At 32.8% G+C, this 24,493-nt stretch overlaps 1 protein-coding gene across 3 annotated transcripts in view; it reads left to right on the forward strand.

Annotated features, from left to right (window-relative positions):
* LOC127729377 (influenza virus NS1A-binding protein homolog) overlaps positions 1-24,493 on the forward strand; it is a 70,636-nt gene that overhangs the window by 19,089 nt on the left and 27,054 nt on the right. For 2 of the 3 annotated variants that reach the window (XM_052237196.1, XM_052237195.1), the window contains 3 exons: positions 13,316-13,690; positions 17,526-17,650; positions 21,041-21,169. In XM_052237196.1, coding sequence (XP_052093156.1) covers positions 13,359-13,690; positions 17,526-17,650; positions 21,041-21,169 — 586 coding nt within the window. In that variant the 5' untranslated portion in view covers positions 13,316-13,358. Of the gene's footprint in view, positions 1-13,315; positions 13,691-17,525; positions 17,651-21,040; positions 21,170-24,493 lie in introns of those variants that run through there. The other variant, XM_052237197.1, reaches the window with a different exon arrangement.

Here is a 24,493-nt window from a genome sequence, read left to right on the forward strand (position 1 = left end):
GTACCATACCACAAAGGGAAGGCTGGGATTGAGTTTGGGGATGATGAATCATAAGGGGGTTCAAAAAATTTGTGGGGGGATTTTTTTTTTTCTTTTTTTTTTCCTTTTTTTCCTTTTTTTTTTCTTTTAAAATTTTCCATTTTAAGTTGGTTATTTCTGATTTATATTTAAAAGCAAATAATAATGATATGGTAGGAGATACACACCAAACAGGATGTGTAAATTATTATCTAATAAGTATTGTGCAATAGCAAGAAATTTTCAATTGCACAGTATTGCACAATAGCAAGAAATCTTCAATTGCACAGTATTGCGCAATAGCAAGAAATCTTCAATTGCACAGTATTGCGCAATAGCAAGAAATATCAAATAGCACAATATTGCGCAATAGCAAGAAATTGTCAATTGTACAGTATTGCGCAATAGCAAGAAATATTCAATTGCACATTATTGTGCAAAAGAAGATACTTCGTATAAATTGCTTATTTCTTGATCAATTTCAATGGGGTTTTATTCTTGAATTCTTGGGGTTCTTTAATATGCTGAATCTAACCGTGTATTAAGTTTTTGGATTTTGGGCCCCGTTTTTAAATTGGTCCACATTGAGGTCCAAAGGGTCCAAAATTTAACTTTGTTTGATTTCATCAACAATTGAATTATTGGGGTTCTTTGATATGCTGAATCTAACCGTGTATTTAGATTCTTAATTTTTGGTTCCGTTTTCAAATTGGTCTACATTAAGGTCCAAAGGGTCCAAAATTAAACTTAGTTTGATTTTAACAAAAATTGAATTTTTAGGGTTCTTTGATATGCTGAATCTAAACATGTATTTAGATTTTTGATTATGGGCCCAGTTTTCAAGTTGGTCCAAATCGGGGTCCAAAATTAAACTTTGTTTGATTTCAACAAAAATTGAATATATGGGGTTCTTTGATATGCTGAATCTAACCATGTATTTAGATTTTTGATTTTTGGGCCCCGTTATCAACTTTGTCCACATTGAGGTCAAAAGGGTCCAAAATTTAACTTTGTTTGATTTCATCAAAAATTGAATTATTGGGGTTCTTTGATATGCCTAATCTAACCGTGTATTTAGATTCTTAATTTTTGGTTCCGTTTTCAAATTGGTCTACATTAAGGTCCAAAGGGTCCAAAATTAAACTTAGTTTGATTTTAACAAAAATTGAATTTTTAGGGTTCTTTGATATGCTGAATCTAAACATGTATTTAGATTTTTGATTATGGGCCCAGTTTTCAAGTTGGTCCAAATCGGGGTCCAAAATTAAACTTTGTTTGATTTCATCAAAAATTGAATTCTTGGGGTTCTTTGATATGCTGAATCTAACCATGTATTTAGATTTTGGATATTGGACCATAATAGGTGAATGTCCAATTTAAAATTTTTAAGTTCTTAGACCACATTCATTCTGTGTCAGAAACCTATGCTGTGTCAAATATTTAATCACAATCCAAATTCAGAGCTGTATCAAGCTTGAATGTTGTGTCCATACTTGCCCCAACTGTTCAGGGTTCGACCTCTGCGGTCGTATCAAGCTGCGCCCTGCGGAGCATTTTATTCTCATTGTTGAAACCATATGGTTGCCTATAATTGCTTACATCCACTTCATTTGAAATATGGTGGATAGTTGTCTCATTGACATCATACCACATCTCCTTAGTTTTGTCTCGCCTTGACGGAGTCAAAAAGCGAGACATAGGTATACTGTTTCCGGCGTAGTCAGCGTCAACAATGTATTAGTTTGTGATTAGGTCAGTTTATGGGGAACCACTAGTGGTAAGTCAATCATATTTGGTATGCAGTTGTATAAGCATTGGCATATCTCATTTCCATGGAGATTATATGGCCCGCCCCCTCAGTCATGGTCTATTAACTTTGAAACTTTTGCTTAGTTTTCATGTATTAGTTTGTGATAAGATCAGTTTATGGGGAACAACTAGTGGTAGGTCAATGATATTTGGTATGCAGTTGTATATGCATTGGCATATCTCATGTCCATGGAGATTATTTGGTTCGGCCCCCTCAGTCATGGTCTATTGACTTTGAAACTTTTGCTTAGTTTACATGTATTAGTTTGTGATTAGGTCAGTTCAAGGGGAACCATTAGTGGTAGGCCAATGTTAATTAGTATGCAGTTGTATAAGCATTAGTAAATCTCATTTTCATGGAGAATATTTGGCCCAGCCCCCTCAGTCATGGTCTATTGACTTTGAAACTTTTGCTTAGTTTACATATATTAGTTTGTGATTAGATCAGTTTAAGATGAACTGCTCATGTTATGTCAATGATATTTGGTATGCAAATGTATTGGCATTTGCAAGTTTCGTTTCCATTGAGATTATATAGCCCCATCCCCTCATCATGGTTCATTGACTTTGAAACTTTTACATAGTTTATAAGTTAATGTTTATGTTTAGGTTTGTTTAAAGGGAACGACTTATAATAAGTCAATGATATTTGGTATGCAGTTGTATTAGCATTGGCACATTTCATTTCCATGGAGATAGTTTAGCCATGTACCTTCAGTCATGGTTCAGTGACTTTGAATATTTGCATAACTTACATGTTAAAGTATTGCTATTTTAATTTCAACATTTGCATTATCAAAATTACAAAAAAGGCAAACATATCTCTGTGTTAACAGTTTATTATATTAAAATTTTTCATCAATTTTTTCACAAGTACTACAAAACAGAATGACTTCATATTTAGTCAGCAGCTTGACCATGATGAATTGTGATGTGTGACCTCTCTTTGGATCTGTCAGACACCTACTTCCTGTTTGAGGATTCTTTGAGTCTTTGAATATGTTGAATGAACATTAAAAAATTGACAGTAATGAATTGTAATGTAACCATTGTCGGATCTGTTTGACACTGAGGTTCGACACCCACTTCCTATTTTCCAATACATTGAATTATGAGTAGGGGTATGCTTAGCATGACAATGTGTGCATTATTAACTTTTCATTTACATTTGTATCACCTTAACAGTCAGACTGCCCTACTAACAGTCAATCTCAATGTATTTGCAATTTTTCCTGGATTATTTCTTCTGTTCAGAATATTGTTACTGAATTATATAGATTTATATCACTAATGCTAACAGGGCTTGACAATAACGCTTGTCCGGTTGTCCGGTACCAGAGGAAATAAAGGTCGGACAAGTAAAAGTCATGTCAGGCTTGTAAAATCATACTGTAGAAAATAAATTAAATCCACTTTTGATGATCAAAGTAATAAACAAAAAACAGAAAAGAAGATAAAAACAAATATGAATTTTGACTTGTGTACTTGCATAGATAATTTAAAACTGGTTCTTTGTCAGATACTTTATAACAGATAAAACCATACTATTCTTGGAAACCAGTCTTACAGGATGGATGTCATGTGCTTTGTAGATAAGGTAACATGACAGTTCGGCACAGGCATGGAAATGAATGGGCTCCATGTTTAATGGACAGTTCGGCAAGGAGACATTTCGGGACCAAGACAAACCAGTACATGATCCCTACCCTTTTATGTTGCTTTATAATAAATATGATAAATTTTATTAAACAAAAGTGTTTTTAAAATAAAAATGAAGAAATTATTGACCATTAAATTCATAAAATCATATTTGATCATATGTAGACAAAACAATACTTGATTGCGTTTGAATAAACATTTTAATATATTAAAAACAAAGCTGATTGTAGTAGGACATTAATCATAATAATCAATATTTTATCAACATAAAAGACCAGGATACAAACCAAATGAGTGTAGACAGACAGGCCTACCCAACTGTGCCTCATGTGCAGAGTCTGATGATCTAGACTTTGGCATTGATGAAAAATAGAACCTAAGTCCTGTGACATGACTAGATTCAATTGTTCTCGACTCATATTTTTTATACGACCACAAAAAATTTTTTGCGGTCGTATATTGGTATGACGTTGGCGTCGTCGTCGTTGTTGTCGTCGTCGTCTGAAGACACATTGGTTTTCGCACTCTAACTTTAGTTTAAGTGAATGGATCTCTATGAAATTTTACCATAAGGTTCAATACCACAAAAGGAATGTTGGGATTGATTTTGGGGGTTATGGTACCAACAGTTAAGGAATTAGGGGCCAAAAAGGGGCCAAAAATAAGCATTTTTGTAACTTCCAGACATAACTTGTGTGTTAGTGTATGGATCTCTCTGACATTGTACCACAAGGTTCCATATCACACAGGGAATGCTGGGATTGATTTGGGGGGTAATTGCCTCAAAATATTAGGAATTAGGGGCCAAAAAGGGGCAAAAAACAAGCAGTTTTCTAGTTTCATGACAATAACTTGTGTGTAAGTGTATGGATCTTTCTGAAATTGTACTACAAGGTTCCATATCACAAAGGGAAAGCCAGAATTGAGTTTGGGGGTAATTGCCCTAAACGTTCAGGAATAAGGGGCCAAAAAGGGGCCACAAATAAGCATTTTTCTAGTTTCTAGACAATAACTTGTGTTCAAGTGTATGGATCTCTCTGAAATTATACCACAAGGTTCCATATCACACAGGGAATGCTGGGATTGATTTTGGGGGCAATTGCCGCAAAATATTAGGAATTAGGGGCCAAAAACAAGCATTTTTCTAGTTTCATGATAATAACTTGTGTGTAAGTGTATGGATCTTTCTGAAATTGTACTACAAGGTTCCATATCACAAAGGGAAAGCTGGAATTGAGTTTGGGGGTAATTGCTCAAAAAGTTAAGGAATAAGGGGCCAAAAAGGGGCCAAAAATAAGCATTTTTCTAGTTTCCAGACAATTACTTGTGTTCAAGTGTATGGATCTCTCTGAAATTGTACTGCAAGGTACCATACCACAAAGGGAAGGCTGGGATTGAGTTTGGGGTGATGAATCATAAGGGGGTTTCAAAAAATTTGGGGGGGGGGGGGGTTTCCTTTTTTAGCTCACCTGGCCCAAAGGGCCAAGTGAGCTTTTCTCATCACTTGGCGTCCGTCGTCCGTCATCCGTAAACTTTTACAAAAATCTTCTCCTCTGAAACTACTGGGCCAAATTTAACCAAACTTGGCCACAATCATCATTAGGGTATCTAGTTTAAAAAATGTGTCCTGTGACCCTGCCAACCAACCAAGATGGCCGCCATTGCTAAAAATAGAACATAGGGGTAAAATGTAGATTTTGGCTTATATCTCTGAAACCAAAGCATTGAGAGCAAATCTGACATGAGGTAAAAATGTTTATCAGGTCAAGATCTATCTGCCCTGAAATTTTCAGATGAATCGGACAACCCGTTGTTAGGTTGCTGCCCCTGAATTAGTAATTTTAAGGAAATTTTGCCGTATTTGGTTATTATCTTGAATATTATTATAGATAGAGATAAACTGTAAACAGCAATAATGTTCAGCAAAGTAAGTTCTACAAATAAGTCAACATGACCAAAATGGTCAGTTGACCCCTTAAGGAGTTATTGCCCTTTTATAGTCAATTTTCAGTGATCTGGAAGGATTTTTTCTCTATGGGCCCAGGGCCCCCCAAAAATAAATTCAATGGGCCATTTTTAGAATTAATGGGCCATGTTGTCAAATGAGTGGGCCATTCCTTTACAATAAAAAAAAAATAAAAAAAGTGTATATTTCACTGTACTTACAAGTATGATTCTAACTAATATCATGGATATTGTTCCTGTGATTTTGTTATTTCAATTTCAATGAATATACAATAACTTTTTCCAAACCGGGCAATATTTACGATAACCTTTATTTACAATGTTAAAACTGGTACTGTTCCCTTGTTCATGTTCATGTTTTTTTTTACATTAAATTTGGGTCTTCGTCGATACCATACTTATTCCAGGCGTTCCGTATTAGAGGACGTTTCTGGCATTTTTTCTGCACTTGTATTATTATTACTTCATCACGATGACAAGAATAACAGTAGAGAGCAACGTTAATTGATAAGACACAACAACAGTTCGCTGAAGGCATGTTTACAAAATGTCAAAACGAGCCAAAGACCAAAAAAATTGACAAGGACAGTTAAGCCCCTTTTATGGAGACAAATACTATACTATTCATAAAAAGGCTTTGGGTTTTTCAATCGAAATAATAGCAAGCTTACTTAAAAGATTATAATTAGAGAAGAATTCTCGCCTGTACTAGCCAATTTTCACAAATTTAAAGTTGTTTATAAAAAATTATATCATGAATGATGGTTAATTACGTTTTTGGGTAATCAGCATGCAGTCATACCGCATGTTGCTATTATTACCATAGGAAAACACCCGAGACGTCCCAAAAATATATAGGTGCTCCTATCATTGGAGTAAACACTACACAGTTGTGTACTCACACATGGCGGCACGAAATACGATCGGAAATCCATTTGACGATATCTCTAAGTTTCAAAACGAAGTGAAAAATATCATGCGCCACGCTGGCGCTTACATTTGTCACTCTATGCGCCATTTCTGGTCGATAAGCGCAATTGGCGCATGGCGCACATCCTTCCCGATCACTGAATTTTTAACAATTTTTCGTAAATTTTTGTTATCTTTTACAAAAATCTTCTCTGAAACTACTAAGATGAATTTAACCAAAGTTGTAAACAATAATCATTAGGGTATATAGTTTTAAAATTGTGTCTGATGACCCTGCCCGCGACATGGCTAATAATAGTACATAGGGTAAAATGCTGTTTTTGGCTCATATATCTAAACCCAAAGCATTTCGAGCAAATCTTTCAAAACAAAATTGTTCATTAGGTCAAGATCTATTTGCCCTTAAATTTTCAGACCATTCAGGCAACCCGTTGTTGGGTTGCTGCCCCTGAATTGGTAATTTTCAGAAATTTTTTCAGCTTTTGTTTATTATCTTGAACATTATTATAGATAGAGATAAACTGTAAACAGCAATAATGTACAGCAAAGTAAGACCTACAAATAAGTCAACATGACCAAAATGGTCAATTGACCCCTTAAGGAGTTATTGCCCTTTATAATCAATTTTTAACAATTTTCATAAATTTTGTAAATTTTTACCAAATAATTTTCACTGAAACTACTGGGCCAAGTTCATTATAGATAGAGATAATTGTAAGCATCAAGAATGTTAAGTAAAGTAAGATCTACAAACACATCACCATCACCAAAACACAATTGTGTCATGAATCCATCTGTGTCCTTTGTTTAATATGCACATAGACCAAGGTGAGCGACACAGGCTCTTTAGAGCCTCTAGTTTTCTTTTTTTCCTATTTTTTTTCTTTTAAAATTTTCCATTTTAAGTTGGTTATTTCTGTTTTATATTTAAAAGCAAATAATAATGATATGGTAGGAGATACACACCAAACAGGATGTGTAAATTATTATATAATAATTATTGTGCAATAGCAAGAAATTTTCAATTGCACAGTATTGCACAATAGCAAGAAATGTTCAATTGCACAGTATTGCGCAATAGCAAGAAATCTTCAATTGCACAGTATTGTGCAATAGCAAGAAATATCCAATAGCACAATATTGCGCAATAGCAAGAAATTGTCAATTGTACAGTATTGCGCAATAGCAAGAAATATTCAATTGCACAGTATTGTGCAAAAGAAGATACTTCGTATAAATTGCTTATTTCTTGACCAATTTCAATGGGGTTTCTATTCTTGAATTCTTGGGGTTCTTTAATATGCTGATTCTAACTGTGTATTAAGTTTTTGGATTTTGGGCCCCGTTTTTAAATTGGTCCACATTTAGGTCCAAAGGGTCCAAAATTAAACTTTGTTTGATTTCATCAAAAATTGAATTATTGGGGTTCTTTGATATGCCGAATCTAACCGTGTATTTAGATTCTTAATTTTTGGTTCCGTTTTCAAATTGGTCTACAGTAAGGTCCAAACAGTCCAAAATTAAACTTAGTTTGATTTTAACAAAAATTGAATTCATAGGGTTCTTTGATATGCTGAATCTAAACATGTATTTAGATTTTTGATTATGGGCCCAGTTTTCAAGTTGGTCCAAATCGGGGTCCAAAATTAAACTTTGTTTGATTTCAACAAAAATTGAATATATGGGTTTTTTGATATGCTGAATCTAACCATGTATTTAGATTTTTGATTTTTGGGCCCCATTATCAACTTTGTCCACATTGAGGTCAAAAGGGTCCAAAATTAAACTTTGTTTGATTTCATCAAAAATTGAATTCTTGGGGTTCTTTGATATGCTGAATCTAACCATGCATTTAGATTTTGGATATTGGACCATAATAGGTGAATGTCCAATTTAAAATTTTTAAGTTCTTAGACCACATTCATTCTGTGTCAGAAACCTATGCTGTGTCAAATATTTAATCACAATCCAAATTCAGAGCTGTATCAAGCTTGAATGTTGTGTCCATACTTGCCCCAACTGTTCAGGGTTCGACCTCTGCGGTCGTATCAAGCTGCGCCCTGCGGAGCATTTTATTATAGGATATCAAGAAATATAAATCAAATTCTGTTCTATTGTTTTAATTCATTAAAATGTTCATTGAATCAACTTAAAATGCATAAAGGTTAATATTAAGAATTTTTTTTTGGACAAGTTGCAATTCTATTCGGACAAGTAAGTTTTGGTATGTACTTGTCCTATTGGGCAAGTTGAAAAAAAAAGTTATTGTAGAGGCCTGGCTAAATCTAAATACGAAAATTAATTCAATGCCAAAGATTGACTGAAGATTAAATGTTGATTTATTATGACTGTATTAATTATTACAAGTTCAATGCCAGTGTTGTGTTACGTAAGAGTCTACCTGTACAGGTATATTAAGAAGTACATGTAGTTTGTTAAGATTACATTGTAATCAAGTAAGTAAATATTTATCTTAAGGATGTACACCTCTGAGGAGCCAAAAATTTCTAGAATTAAACTTTTATTCTTAACCTGATATTTGGGTATATATGACTGTAAAAAAAATAATTGGTGAAGAAAAAATCATATGGTGGTGCACTTCTTTTTTTTCTACGGCCCTTTGAAAGTACCCAATTTTGATGATTTTCCCATTTTCATCAGTTTTTGCCCATTTTTGGGCAATTTTCTTGAAAAAAATCACAGTTCTACAATTAAACTTTTTTTCGTACTTTCAATAAAGATGAAGCATGTGATGTGGGCCAATCTGAATAAATTCAACTTAAAAAAAATATAGGTTGGTGTTAATATAAGAAAGTTTTATCATATTTTGATGCTTTTTCGTGTCAAATTTACCATGCTGTCAATTTTGTATATTTATGATTTTTCTTTGTTTTAAGAACAAAATGCATATTATTTCAACTTCTTTGTTATTAATGATTGAAAAAATACGTATCTTAGAAATTTGAAAAGAAAAAAGTGATATGGGATGTACATGTTTCTGGTAAAATCATTTCTTGTACCTCTCACCCATTTTCTCAAAAAATTGGCTAAAAAGACTGACTTGATTGGTAATAAAATTTGAAAAATTTATTACTCAAAAACTACTTATTGTAAATACACAATTTTTTCACAGAGTTTAGTTTGATTATGAAATTTTTAAATTCATTGCTATCTTCCACTTGTATCACATGTTTTGGAATTAATTCCAGAACAAGATTTCAACGAGACTGAAACGTCAGAAGAATTATACATTCTTAATGTATCATTTATTTATTTAATTAATTGATTGATGTTTGCTTTATGCCGCCTCAGCACTAAAAGTTTATATTGCATAAATTATTCCTTTAAAAGATATTGTTTTATTAGTTACTTTGAAGTATTTGGGGTTTTCTTTTTTTTTTTTAGCTCACCTGGTCTAAATATAAATATTAAAAAAATAATTTGAATATGTATGATGACCGTTTCTTTTTTTTGCTATCTTTATAAACCTAAGGCCACTAGTGCTTTTAGGGTTTTTATCATGCAGTGAATACAAAATTTGAAAAAATTCTCAAAAATTCATTTTCACCTGTATGTAAAATTATTTCATATTTTTCTACATCTGATTCATCTCTCAGTTTGGGAAAGTATGTTCAGTAGATACTGTATTTTTTGTCTAATCACACCGATAAGATACATTGACTTAAGTAGAGTACACAAAAGAGCAAAATCAAATAAGTCAACATGACAATTTTTGACAGATTTTTATCACGTTGGGGCCTTTTATAGCTGACTTTACAGTTTGGGATTATGAGTTTTTCTCATGGTTGAAGGCTACACAGTGACCTATGATTGCCTTTATCTTCATCATTTGAACTCTTGTGGATAGTTGTCTTATTGGCTATCATCCCACATTTCCATATTTTAGTATATGATTATTTTAAAACTTTATATTTTGCTGAAACTAGAGTAAACATTGACTAAATATAAAAAATAAAGCTCAATATGATTCAACTTAAAACAGAATAAAGTTTACAGTACGTCTCTTCATTGGAAGGAAACAACATCATGAACATGACTTTATGTGTTGTGTCTGTCCCACTGCCCTGGGTGACCTTACATAAATTGTTTAAGATTAGATTCCCAAGATCATGAACTCTTCTGAAAGGAGATAATATTTGAGATATTTATTAAGGTAAGATTAAATGTATAAACAATGCGTTCAAAGTAATTTTTTCCATTAAAGGGTATAAAAGTAGTGTTTGTAGCACTAATGCATAGTCTAAATTGATTGTTTACATTTGGTTTCACCTTTTACTATGACTGCATGGAATCAATTTGAGCATTGTCGAAAGACAAAATTAAGAATTAGTGCGGCTTAAATTTCTATTCAAAAATATGGTGGTATAAATATCCTTTCTGCTAGAAATGAAAAAGCAAACTATTTAGCCAAAATATGAGGTCAGGGGTAAAAAAATTGTGAGGCCAGAGACCTTAGGCTTCTATAACTGTGTTAGAACCAGTAATGGTTTGAAGGACCTTTCAAAATATTATGGGGGCCTTAGTGGCTTACTGGTATAAGTAATTCATCTACAGTGGCAGTGGTCACTAGCCTGACAACACTGAGGTAGTGAGTTTGAACCTGGTTTGTGGTAGATGTGTTCCACCCTGATCTTGTTTTGACAAGGAATACCATTTTTCCTACTGAAGGTTGTGGTTCTCTCTGGGTATCTGGTGGTCAATGATATAGCCTGACAAGTGCTGAAAGTTGTGGTTCTCTCTGGGTATCTGGTTGGCGATGATATAGCCTGACAAGTACTGAAGGTTGTGGTTCTCTCTGGGTATCTGGTTGGCGATGATATAGCCTGACAAGTACTGAAGGTTGTGGTTCTCTCTGGGTATCTGGTTGGCGATGATATAGCCTGACAAGTACTGAAGGTTGTGGTTCTCTCTGGGTATCTGGTTGTTGATGATATAGCCTGACAAGTACTGAAGGTTGTGTTTAATGTCAGAGTAACAGTCAATCAAAATATTATGCTTGCTTGCTTACAAACATGGAAAAACAAATCTTTTTCAAAAGCCTTATTACTAGGTTAAACAAATCTCTTCATTAGAGCACATTCTAGGCTTCAAAGTCAGCAAATTTTGGATATATTGTCAAAAAACGACATGAAAGCTTTAGGAAACCCTATGATCTACAATGTTCTGTAGCCAAAAGTTGCAAATGATGATATAAGAGTTATGGTCCTCGGACTTATAAAATTCATGCAAATATTAAGTTTTCCAAATTTTTTTTTGTCATGCTTGAAGATATTGATTTGATATTGGTTATATAGTTTAACCCCATGACAAGTTATGGATCAAGTTAGTTGTTCCAGTACAATGAATTTTTCACTAGTTGGGGACTATGTATTGCCATGCAATACTCTCAAAATGCTTGTTAAAAATACAATTTATTAATTTATTACTTTTACAAAGGAGAAACATTTATCTCATATGAATTTATAACTTTTTATAGGAAGAATATATAAAAATATATAAACAAGAAAATATAGTGTTCGTAATATTACGTAATTGGTTTCCTGTAGATAGATAGTTTATGTGAATCAGATCAGTCATGTGCAATACAACATCAGATAACCTTGAATAGCTCAAAGGACCAGCCAGTCTGAACTATTGCCATCACTATAGTGGCCTTTGTCATCCATAAAAGAATTTAATAATCTTCCACTTTGAAATCATTACCTTTGTTGGATCCAAACTTTGCCCACCTTGTGATAGGGGGTTTAATGACCCTATTGTCAAACCGGCAAGGCCCTTATTGCTAAAAATAGCACCAAGGGATTTCAATATTAGGTTTTATTGTCCCCCACACAACCCGTTGCGGGGGACATAGAAATAAAAGGCCTTGAATATAAGTGATGATAAATTATTTTTAACGAGTTATGCCCTTGGAAATATTAATTATAACGGAAATCGCATTGCATTTGCTCTGAAGCCTTCATTTCTTTAAGATATTTATAAAAAAAATTTAAAGAACAAAAAATAAGTTTTTTTTTAGTGATTACCCTTGTACCTTGGATAGATAAAATATGTGCAACGCTGGGGACATTGGAACTCTGTTGTTTTATCTAATTCTTGTTTTGGACCAATTGCTTTAAACTTTTAAAGGAAATATGATACATTTGTAAGGAATTTTTAAGAAGTATTGATAATAACCATGCCTTCTAAAGAACAGCTTTCCACTATTGACTACCACACATATATATATATGATGTTTACATAACATGCAATAATTGCATACAGAAAAGGTGGTCTATTCCTATGATAAAGCTGTGACTGTCATGCATTATTTCTTCAATAAATCGCAAAATGTTCAAAGGTTATAGAAAATTAAAATTTAACAATTAAAAATAATAAATATAAGAATGAGGAGATGTGGTATGATTGCCAATGAGACAACTATCCACCAGAGTTAAAATGAAGTGGTAGTAAGTTTATTGTATTTCATATTTTACATAATTTGGTTTACAATATTTGACAGTTTACCGATATATTTCGTAATTAAATTAAAAAATAAAGACTAAAACTTGAATTACTCAAAGATAAAATTAGGATTTCCAGACCACATTGAAAATCTAAAAAGAAATAGGAAACTGTTAAAATTACTCAATGTTAAGCTTTCTGTTAAAAAGCTCATTATATAATTTAAGTACATTATTATAACTCAATTTAAAAGAAAGTAGGATCTTATGAAAAGGCAGAAGTTTAAAAACTAGAATGTCTGCTTGTCTGAGATTAGTCACTTTTAGCTGGACAGGATAAATACATGTTTTTATAACTGTCAAAAAGTGTTTACGACAAAGTGGCTGACTTCTATGAATAAAATTCAGGAAGCAATTAGACTAAACTAATCACCTAATAAAATTTTTACATGCTGTTTTTCTATTTTCAGATTCATTTAACATTTAATGGAAAACAAGATATAGTTGGTAACCATGGATATCATTACGAACGGCAACAGCGACACACACATAAGTCAAATAGAGGCTAACCTTGAACATGAAGCAACAGAACACAGAACCAATTTATTGACTAACCTAAATACACTTCGTAGAGAGAAGCAGTTGTGTGATGCTATTCTAGTCATTGGTCGTCATGAAACTCCAATTCACAGAGCTGTTGTGGCATCTTCCAGTACTTACTTGTTGGAAATGTTCAAGAAAGATAAAAAGGAAAAGAAAGAAGGGCAAACACAGAACATGTATAAATTAAAGGACATAGACTATGAAAGTTTTCAGTATCTTTTGGATTATATCTATACTGGCAGGTAGGTATCTCTATACAGTAAATCAACACTTTAGTGAAGGAAAATGTAAAATTATCTCATTTATTAGCTCAGATGGCCTACATTTAACTCATACAAAGATCTCCTCTGAAACTACTGCGGCAAATTTAACCAAACTAACTTGGCCACCATCATCAATATGGTATGACAAACATGGCCGAAGTGGCTAAATATAGAACATAGGGATAAATTGCAATTTATATCTATTAAAAGTATCTTGAAAACCGCAGTAGATGGTCCGAGTACACAGTTATCGTCCTTTGATTTTCGTTGTCCACACATATAGTCCCTAGTGTGGACAGTGTGTTACTTGCCAATTTTTTTTATACCCCTTCCAAATTTATTTCTCCATGTTTTATGCCTCAAATAGCAAGTAGGGGGATGAAATTACACTGTAAAAAAATTTGGGTCATGAATTTTAAAGTAAAGTAGTGATTTGGTCCAGCTGAAAAAGGTTAAAAATAAGCACTTCGGAAGCTGTCAAAAGATTTCAAGACCCCCTTAACATAAAATTGTCCATATTTTGAGTTAGAGCCGATGAAGTTTTCTATAATTTTGATATAATTTGTCCCAAAAGTAGTACAACACACTGTAAAAATATTATTGAGAAAGCGCAGGTGGGATTTTTTTAATTTTCATTTATTGTCTAAAAGAAATGCACTTCGAAATAACTGTGTACTCGGACCTAAGAGGTGAAATCAGGAAATATAGAATCTGTACTTTGGCAACTTCCCTGAATGATTTGATGGTGTCAATTTGTCAAATAGCATGAAACTAAAGGATTTAAACTTTTATTTGATAGAATTTCTGCAAAAATGACCAATTTTGGCATTATATGGTCAAAATAAGCATTTCATAGCTTTTTCAATTTTAATGCATAAGTGGCATTCTGACTTTCTATCTGACAGGTTTTCATGTGTCAATATTTGTGTTTCTATGCTTTAATCCAGTTGTATTACTCATTTGTGAACTCTGAATCTACAGAAAAGAAGATTATCTCAGACAATATGTGCAAAATGTGTTGTATAAATGACCCTCGTCTAACGCCCTGTTTGGATCAAGTTAAATGTGAGGAGCTTGGTACATAAAAGTTGAAGTCCATAATAAAGACCTCACTAAATTTGTATAAAAAGCACTTAACAATGTCTTTTGTACCTGTTTCATTTCACATAGTATCTTTCTTTTCTTCTGTAGGATAGCAAGTGGTTCAAATATAAGCCTGTTGAGACTAAAATTACCTGCAAGTTTTTCACTAAAAAGTGAAAAATCTTTATATCAGACCATACTGTCTGCAAAAAAAGTTGAATGCAAGAGTCTTTTTGTGCTCAGATTTATTGTATCATGTCACCTGAGTATAGAAATGATAGAAAAGACACACATTTTTATTTCCTATAGCTTCAATATGCATTTTTATATGTAAATATGTGCTACGGGCTAAATTGACCCTAAATTATTTTCAGTCTTACTTGGCCTAAGACCCTTTTAAACTAATATGACATGTTATTTGTAAGTTTTCTTTCCATTTAAAGTACATTAATTACATATGTAAGGATTATTTATAACCAAAAAGCTTCAAAAATTTTAAATTGCTGGAAAATATTACATATTCATATTTTGAGTTAGAGCCGATGAAGTTTTCTATAATTTTGATATAATTTGTCCCAAAAGTAGTACAACACACTGTAAAAATATTATTGAGAAAGCGCAGGTGGGATTTTTTTAATTTTCATTTATTGTCTAAAAGAAATGCACTACGAAATAACTGTGTACTCGGACCAGATAGAGAAAATCTGACCGGCACAAAAATGTTCAAAATAATGAGATCTACAAAATAGAAAAAACAAAGGATATTGGGTATCCATCCATGACACAAAATCAGTACATGCACAGCAAAAAAACACACAAAAGCAAAGGAAGAGTGCTTTTATTGCTGTTCTTCATATCAAAGTCACAGTGAGGCCTTCCACACTTTAGCAAAAAATCTCTCACCTCACTGCAGGTTTAAGACAGCCCCTTGCACTGATTTGAGCAGAATTCTCTGCAAAATAATTAGGGTAGACTTTTGTAAGATATAACACCACCGAATCAGGCCCGGTCAAAAAGAACATACTAGAAAGTAGTACATATTTAAAACAAAAAAGTTCCTATGCATAGGTCAATGTAGGTGTTACAGATGTCTATTGACTGTCAGACGACTTATAGGAGTTACTGCCGTTAAAAGACAAATTTTACCATTTTTTTTTTACATTTTTGCCTATTATCTCAAAAATTATATTAGATAGACAGAAACTTTAAACAGCAAAGATGATCAGCAAGACAAGATCTACTAACAAGTCAACTTAAAAGAAATCCTTGACACATTATTTCCATTGAATTAAGATTTTCCCAATTTTTTCCATTTTTGCCTACCGGTATTATCATGATTATCATGAAAACCTTAATAGCAAAAATGATCAGCAAGACAAGATCTAAAAATAAGTCAACACAACTGAAGTTATTGGTCGATTCCTGATTGAAGTTATTGCCCTTTAATGCTATATTTTTGCCTATAATCTTGAAAGCTATAGGATAATTGAAAGGTGTGTGAAGTTTGAGATTTTCAAAAATTATTAACATTAATTTTACAGAGGCTGATAGTTATAGATTTACTAATCTAAAAATTCAAATGTTCAAGGTCTGAATGAACAACACATTAATTCATGAATGAATGTAGCGCATGAGTTAATTTTCAGTGCTTTTCGGTCACGATTTTGATATTTTTTTGATATTTGAATTGTTGGATGGATAATTCTTTTTATTACATTGAATTTATTTTAAAATGAATTATAAAATATAAAGAACTATATCTCTTTCTATGCATTCTTAATTTGTTTTGATGCACTACCATCAACCACAATTTGACAACACAATGGGTTAATGTCAGATTTATTTCATATGTAAAATTATTTGTTTTTTTTTTTCACTGGAAAATCATGCTATTTCATTGCACCCAATACAATAAATAGCATTAATTAATTTTTCTACAAAAATGATTAGAAAGCATGATTTGAAACATATTTGTGATAGTTGAATACTGAGGGCATGCAAGTACAAAATGAAGATATTTAAATGAGAGGTGCTGTTTAGGTAGAAAAATGCCTTGGTAAATAAACTATTTGTACTAATTTGCCCTTTATATTTGCAGGTCTAAAAACATTTAAAGAATGACCATTATATATGTATTGTAATAAGATCTGTTTGTATGGGTGTCCTTTTATTCTTCTGTCTAAAGACAATTGATATTTTTATCATCCCTTCCAAACCCACTTGGCAAATTTGAAACAAACATTGCAGGAAACTTTTAATTGAGGAATTGGTGATTGCAAGCAACTCTATTTGTAGTAAAAACACTATCTGTAATTTAAATTTTTATTTTATAACACCATGTGTGCTCATGCCATAACTTGGCATCCATCCTTTTTGTTGTTGTCCATCATGAACTTAAAAAAAAAATTCATTCCTCTGAAAACACTAAGTCAAATGTTTTAAAACTTGACAGTAATGATATTATAACATGTCCTTTACAAAAGCTTAAGAAGTTAGAGCAGTCTGATGAGAGAAAAATATGATTAGGTCAAGCAACCCTGCAATTTTCAGAAAAATCAAAAATCTAATTCTAGAGTTATTGCCCTTGATATTTTGCTGTTTTTGGCTGGATTATTTTGATGAATGGAAAAAAAAATTATTTACCCCATATCTCTTGTTAGCTTCTTACTTTAAGTAGTTAGTTTTACTGTTTCTTTTACCATATCATGCTAATTGCTTGTTCTGCTTTCAGGTTGGCAGTTCCTGGCCCATGTGTCAAGGCGGTCTACAAAGCAGCCGTCAAACTGAAAATAGCCGACGCTGCCAGAACCTGTTCCCAGTTTCTTGCTTCCAATCTCTCCGTAGCCAACTGTTTAGGTATTTTATATCTACCTATAAAATGTTTATAGGTAGATGTTCCCATAATCCTCTTAACTTCCTTTCTCCTTGTTTCTTTCCTTTCTGTTATTGTGGATTGTGTCCAGTGTGTTGTCACAGTGATGACGAAGAATGGTGCTTCCACTCCAGATAAAAGTTGTCTCCCCTAAGTGGGATTTCAAGAAAAGAAATTTTAAAGAAATTTCAAAAATGGTAAGATCCAAAAATAAAAACACCTTAATATTTGTAAATTATAATTCACATTATTTTGTATAAGTAAAGACAAACTCTAAATTAAATATTTACCTAACGCAGAAACTCATAAAAATCTGTGATTATTTAGAAGAAAAAATCATTTAAGCAAAAAAATTAAAAAATACGTTTTTTAATACAGAATTTCGAAATAATCTTTCTCAAGTTTTTGGTTTCAAAGAAAAAGTTATGATTTGATTTTTGAGTATTAAATTAAGCTCATAGTTATGAAGAAAAACATTTTTTGAAGCTTTGTTTTATTAACCAGAATTGGATTCCTATGTACCATAATTTTATAGTAAGTATCATGAATGTTAAGCTTAAGATTTTTATGGTATTTCATGAATTAAAGTAAAGGACATTTTTTTCATATTATAATTCAGTGATTAAAAGTAATTAAAAACCACAAATATTTTGCCCTTTTATTTAAAACAGTCTACTTTCATAGACATAAGTAAATAATTCTGTAAAAAAAAGTGAGAATTAGTGATTGGGCAGGCATACAAAATTTGAAAACATGGTTGTACCTTAAAACCTATCAGAAGCATGGAATTTCATCATATTTGTCCCAAACATAGACATGTCTGTCATATTTTTTGTTAATTTTTATTACCTTTTTGTTTTTGTTTCGATTGGTTAGTTGGTGTTGTATCAGCATTTACCACAATTTTACTTCCATAAGAAATTATCACCTTTGAAAAGAGGAGTTTTGTTTCAGTTATTTCTAGTTTGGTTAATGCTTCTCGGTCTTTTGAGCATTTTTAATGGTTAACACTTAGATTATAACTTTACAATCCTTTCTGTACAAAAATGGAGACACTCTAAGACTTATTTCTTTGTACAGTATTGTAAAATAAGCTCAAAAGACTAAGCAGGATTATTTGTCTGATCAAAGTAATAGAATTTCCTGCAATAAACATTATAGTCTATTTGTGTCTCAACTGCAAAAAATGTAAAGGTCAAATAACCTCAATATTAAACCCCATTTTCATCAATTGAACAATTTTTAAATAAGAATATTAAAAAGGAAGCACACATTGTTGAAAAAATTATCTGTTTGTGGTCTGACTTAACTTACAATTTAATGCTTAAAGTATGCATATCGCTTTTTGCAAGTCAATTTCAGTTTTCAAAGTTTTTAATGGGTTAACCAAAAAAACATTTTGGAATGTCCTACTTCTTGTATTTCCATTTGTGATGTCATTGGGTCATAAAACACGCCTTCTTAGCTTACCTGGCCACAGCGTATCTTAGCTTACCTGGCCACAGGGTATGTGAGCTGTTGCCATCACCTTGCATCTATCGTCAGTTATCTCCATTCTAATGCAACCAAAAGAAAACATACATTTTTTTTAAAATCAGACACACATCTGTTCTTGAACATGCAAATTGCAATCATCAATCGTGGAATTAATGATCTGATATTTGTTGGGTTATACAATCAAAATGAATATTTAAAAACAATGTTGCATTGGAATCATTATCTAACCTAAAGAAGAAAGTTGTCACAAATTAGCAAAAAAAAGATGATGGTGAACAAATATAAAGTTGAGCTATACATCCTCAGGTATGACGATATGTATAGGGGTTGACAGTGTTTTGTCATGATTACTTTTTCAGATGCATGAAAGCAATGATTGGAGGATTAGGTATTGTGTTGTACTGTAACTATTATATCTACATATCAGTACAGTAGACTTTATAAACCAAAAGAATTCTTGTGTGGTTTTTATGAGATAAATGTGTTGTAAACTTATTTAAAATGGCTAATAGTTTCAACAGATCATAAAAAAAATTCATGACATCTTTCATTGGTTTTGATCATGGAATCACTTTTATACACCATTTTATGAAGTCATGACCTATTAAACCTAAAAATATGTACATAACATTAAAAATATTTTCAAGTTATTAAAGTAAAAATTGAAAGTTTAACCTTATAGAACAAAGAAATAAAAAATATATTTGTAAAGGAATTGTTTGAATGATATCAAAATAAATGGGACATTGGTTAAATTAATATTATTCTATTAGTAATGTTCTATGGTATTGTGTAATCACAACATTGACAGTACAACATCCTTGGTCCATTTTACTAATGTGTTGCAGTGGACATCTTTTCTTTACTAATAGTACAATTTTTTAGTTAATTCTTGGGTTTATTTTTGAATCTGCGAACTATTTGTATTATACAAACCACATTTCTCGTTTTAAATTGATTCTCTCTTATTTGAACTTTTATTTATGACTTCAAATTTTTTTACTATTTTAAGATAATGCCATTATTTTTGGCATTACAAATTTAAAATATACGTCAATTAAAAAAAAAAAAAAACAGGGTTTAAATCACTAGAAAAAGATGTTTTTTTCAAGTAGATTAACCATGTAAATAGATTTGACATTCAATATTTCCCCACTCTGATTTAAAAATTCAGTGTATAAAATGCTTCATTTTCAAAACTTTATAAACTTTAAAATTGTGTACTATAAGTGTAACATTGATGCTTATTTGACAGTATTATATAAAAGATATATTTTAACATTGGTTATATACATTTAAAAAGGAGGAAAGTTTGCTTAGAAATTAAGGACTTTTTTCCTTTGCTTTACAACTATTATATATATGAAAAAAGCAACACACAGTTTTTTCAAATACAAGTTTTAATAGAATTGTTAGAGAAAAGCCTGATAAAATAGCGTGTATACAAGATGATAATGTATTAATTCAAAAACTATTTTCAAAAATATATATCGTAAGTGAGGGTACAAAATAAAAAAAAGTCGACAAACCACATTAAATGAAAAAAGGCAGCATATTGATACCACCACTTCTATGATATGAATGTTTCAAAACAAAAGAATATGATTAGATATCTAAATAACAGTCTGTCATTACAAAAATAAGTGTCATTTAGTTATCTAACGATACGTTTATTGACAAAGTTTTCTGGATAAAGATTTTAATTTTTTTCCTTTCTTGTTAATTGAATAGCTTCAACTATCAGAATTTTGTATTAATAATATGCAGATTTCATGTTACATGTATATTAAAACATGAAATTTATTTCTGTCAATACAATATGGTGATAGTATCATCTTCTTAACTGATTATCTATAATGTAGTTTGTTCATCTTCAGGTGTACGTAGGTTTGCTGTAGATGATGAACTGAGGAAAAAAACAGACCTATTTATCCAAAACAACATTAACAGTGTCACATGTAGCAAACTGTTTTTTGGTCTTTCAACAGTACAGGTAGAAATTATTGGTAAGTAGAAACTTTTCTGTTGGTTTTCTCTCAGGACTGGTAGAAATTATTGGTAAGTAGAAATTTTTCTGTTGGTTTTCTCTCAGGACTGGTAGAAATTATTGGTAAGTATAAACTTTTCTGTTGGTTTTCTCTCAGTACAGGTAGAAATTATTGGTAAGTATAAACTTTTCTGTTGGTTTTCTCTCAGTATCGGTAGAAATTACTGGTAAGAATAAACTTTTCCGTTGGGTTCCCCTCAGTGTAAGTAGAAACTTTTCCTTTGGTTTTCCCTCAGTGTAAGTAGAAACTTTTCCTTTGGTTCCCCCTCAGTGTAAGTAGAAACTTTTCCTTTGGGTTCCACTCAGTGTAAGTAGAAACGGTTCCGTGAGTTCCCCTCAGTGTAAGAAGAAACTTTTTCTTTGGGTTCCCCTCAGTGTAAGTAGAAACTTTTCCTTTGGTTCCCCCTCAGTGTAAGTAGAAACTTTTCCTTTGGTTTTCCCTCAGTGTAAGTAGAAACTTTTCCTTTGGGTTCCCCTCAGTGTAAGTAGAAACTTTTCCTTTGGTTTTCCCTCAGTGTAAGTAGAAACTTTACCTTTGGTTTTCCCTCAGTGTAAGTAGAAACTTTTCCTTTGGTTCCCCCTCAGTGTAAGTAGAAACTTTTCCTTTGGGTTCCCCTCAGTGTAAGTAGAAACTTTTCCTTTGGTTCTCCCTCAGTGTAAGTAGAAACTTTACCTTTGGTTTTCCCTCAGTGTAAGTAGAAACTTTACCTTTGGTTTTCCCTCAGTGTAAGTAGAAACTTTACCTTTGGGTTCCCCTCAGTGTAAGAAGAAACTTTTTCTTTGGGTTCCCCTCAGTGTAAGTAGAAACTTTTCCTTTGGTTCCCCCTCAGTGTAAGTAGAAACTTTTCCTTTGGTTTTCCCTCAGTGTAAGTAGAAACTTTACCTTTGGTTCCCCCTCAGTGTAAGTAGAAACTTTTCCTTTGGTTTTCCCTCAGTGTAAGTAGAAACTTTACCTTTGGGTTCCCCTCAGTGTAAGAAGAAACTTTTTCTTTGGGTTCCCCTCAGTGTAAGTAGAAACTTTTCCTTTGGTTCCCCCTCAGTGTAAGTAGAAACTTTTCCTTTGGTTTTCCCTCAGTGTAAGTAGAAACTTTACCTTTGGTTCCCCCTCAGTGTAAGTAGAAACTTTTCCTTTGGTTCCCCCTCAGTGTAAGTAGAAACTTTTTCTTTGGGTTCCCCTCAGTGTAAGTAGAAACTTTTCCTTTGGTTCCCCCTCAGTGTAAGTAGAAACTTTTCCTTTGGTTCCCCCTCAGTGTAAGTAGAAACTTTTCCTTTGGGTTCCCCTCAGTGTAAGTAGAAACTTTTCCTTTGGTTTTCCCTCAGTGTAAGTAGAAACTTTACCTTTGGTTCCCCCTCAGTGTAAGTAGAAACTTTTCCTTTGGTTTTCCCTCAGTGTAAGTAGAAACTTTTTCTTTGGTTTTCCCTCAGTGTAAGTAGAAACTTTACCTTTGGTTCCCCCTCAGTGTAAGTAGAAACTTTTCCTTTGGTTTTCCCTCAGTGTAAGTAGAAACTTTTCCTTTGGGTTCCCCTCAGTGTAAGTAGAAACTTTTCCTTTGGGTTCCCCTCAGTGTAAGTAGAAACTTTTCCTTTGGTTCTCCCTCAGTGTAAGTAGAAACTTTTCCTTTGGTTCTTCCTCAGTGTAAGTAGAAACTTTATCTTTGGTTCCCCCTCAGTGTAAGTAGAAACTTTTCCTTTGGTTCTCCCTCAGTGTAAGTAGAAACTTTTCCTTTGGTTCTTCCTCAGTGTAAGTAGAAACTTTATCTTTGGTTCCCCCTCAGTGTAAGTAGAAACTTTTTCTTTGGTTCCCCCTCAGTGTAAGTAGAAACTTTTCCTTTGGTTTTCCCTCAGTGTAAGTAGAAACTTTTCCTTTGGGTTCCCCTCAGTGTAAGTAGAAACTTTTCCTTTGGTTTTCCCTCAGTGTAAGTAGAAACTTTACCTTTGGTTTTCCCTCAGTGTAAGTAGAAACTTTTCCTTTGGTTCCCCCTCAGTGTAAGTAGAAACTTTTCCTTTGGGTTCCCCTCAGTGTAAGTAGAAACTTTTCCTTTGGTTCTCCCTCAGTGTAAGTAGAAACTTTACCTTTGGTTTTCCCTCAGTGTAAGTAGAAACTTTTCCTTTGGGTTCCCCTCAGTGTAAGTAGAAACTTTTCCTTTGGTTTTCCCTCAGTGTAAGTAGAAACTTTTCCTTTGGGTTCCCCTCAGTGTAAGTAGAAACTTTTCCTTTGGTTCCCCCTCAGTGTAAGTAGAAACTTTTCCTTTGGTTTTCCCTCAGTGTAAGTAGAAACTTTTCCTTTGGTTCCCCCTCAGTGTAAGTAGAAACTTTTCCTTTGGGTTCCCCTCAGTGTAAGTAGAAACTTTTCCTTTGGTTCTCCCTCAGTGTAAGTAGAAACTTTTCCTTTGGTTCTTCCTCAGTGTAAGTAGAAACTTTATCTTTGGTTCCCCCTCAGTGTAAGTAGAAACTTTTCCTTTGGTTCTCCCTCAGTGTAAGTAGAAACTTTTCCTTTGGTTCTTCCTCAGTGTAAGTAGAAACTTTATCTTTGGTTCCCCCTCAGTGTAAGTAGAAACTTTTTCTTTGGGCTCCCCTCAGTGTAAGTAGAAACTTTTCCTTTGGTTTTCCCTCAGTGTAAGTAGAAACTTTTCCTTTGCTTTTCCCTCAGTGTAAGTAGAAACTTCATCTTTGGTTCTCCCTCAGTGTAAGTAGAAACTTTTCCTTTGGGTTCCCCTCAGTGTAAGTAGAAACTTTTCCTTTGGTTCCCCTCAGTGTAAGTAGAAACTTTTCCTTTGGGTTCCCCTCAGTGTAAGTAGAAACTTTATCTTTGGTTCCCCCTCAGTGTAAGTAGAAACTTTATCTTTGGTTCCCCCTCTGTGTAAGTAGAAACTTTATCTTTGGTTCCCCCTCTGTGTAAGTAGAAACTTTTCCTTTGGGTTCTGCTCAGTGTAAGTAGAAACTTCATCTTTGGTTCTCCCTCAGTGTAAGTGGAAACATTTCCTTTGGTTTTCCCGCAGTGAAAGTAAAGCTTTTCCTTTGGTTTGCCTTCAATACAGGTAGAAATCATAAGTTAAAAGTTTATATGCTGAAACGGTACAAATAATTTACCTTATGTAAAGAAATTATGATAGGTTAAACTTTTCTCTGGTTGACCAAAAGTACAGTCTGCTATTGCTGATATCAGCCCTAATATTAGAAAACATGTCCAATAAATACTTTTCCTTTACTTGCCATATCAGCAATGCAAACCCAAAAATATGATGAGAAAATATGCTACTTTCAAGAATATTTAGATTAAAAC

Source organism: Mytilus californianus, unplaced genomic scaffold (genome assembly GCF_021869535.1).
Source record: "Mytilus californianus isolate M0D057914Y unplaced genomic scaffold, xbMytCali1.0.p SCAF_2, whole genome shotgun sequence".
NCBI lineage: Eukaryota > Metazoa > Mollusca > Bivalvia > Mytilida > Mytilidae > Mytilus > Mytilus californianus.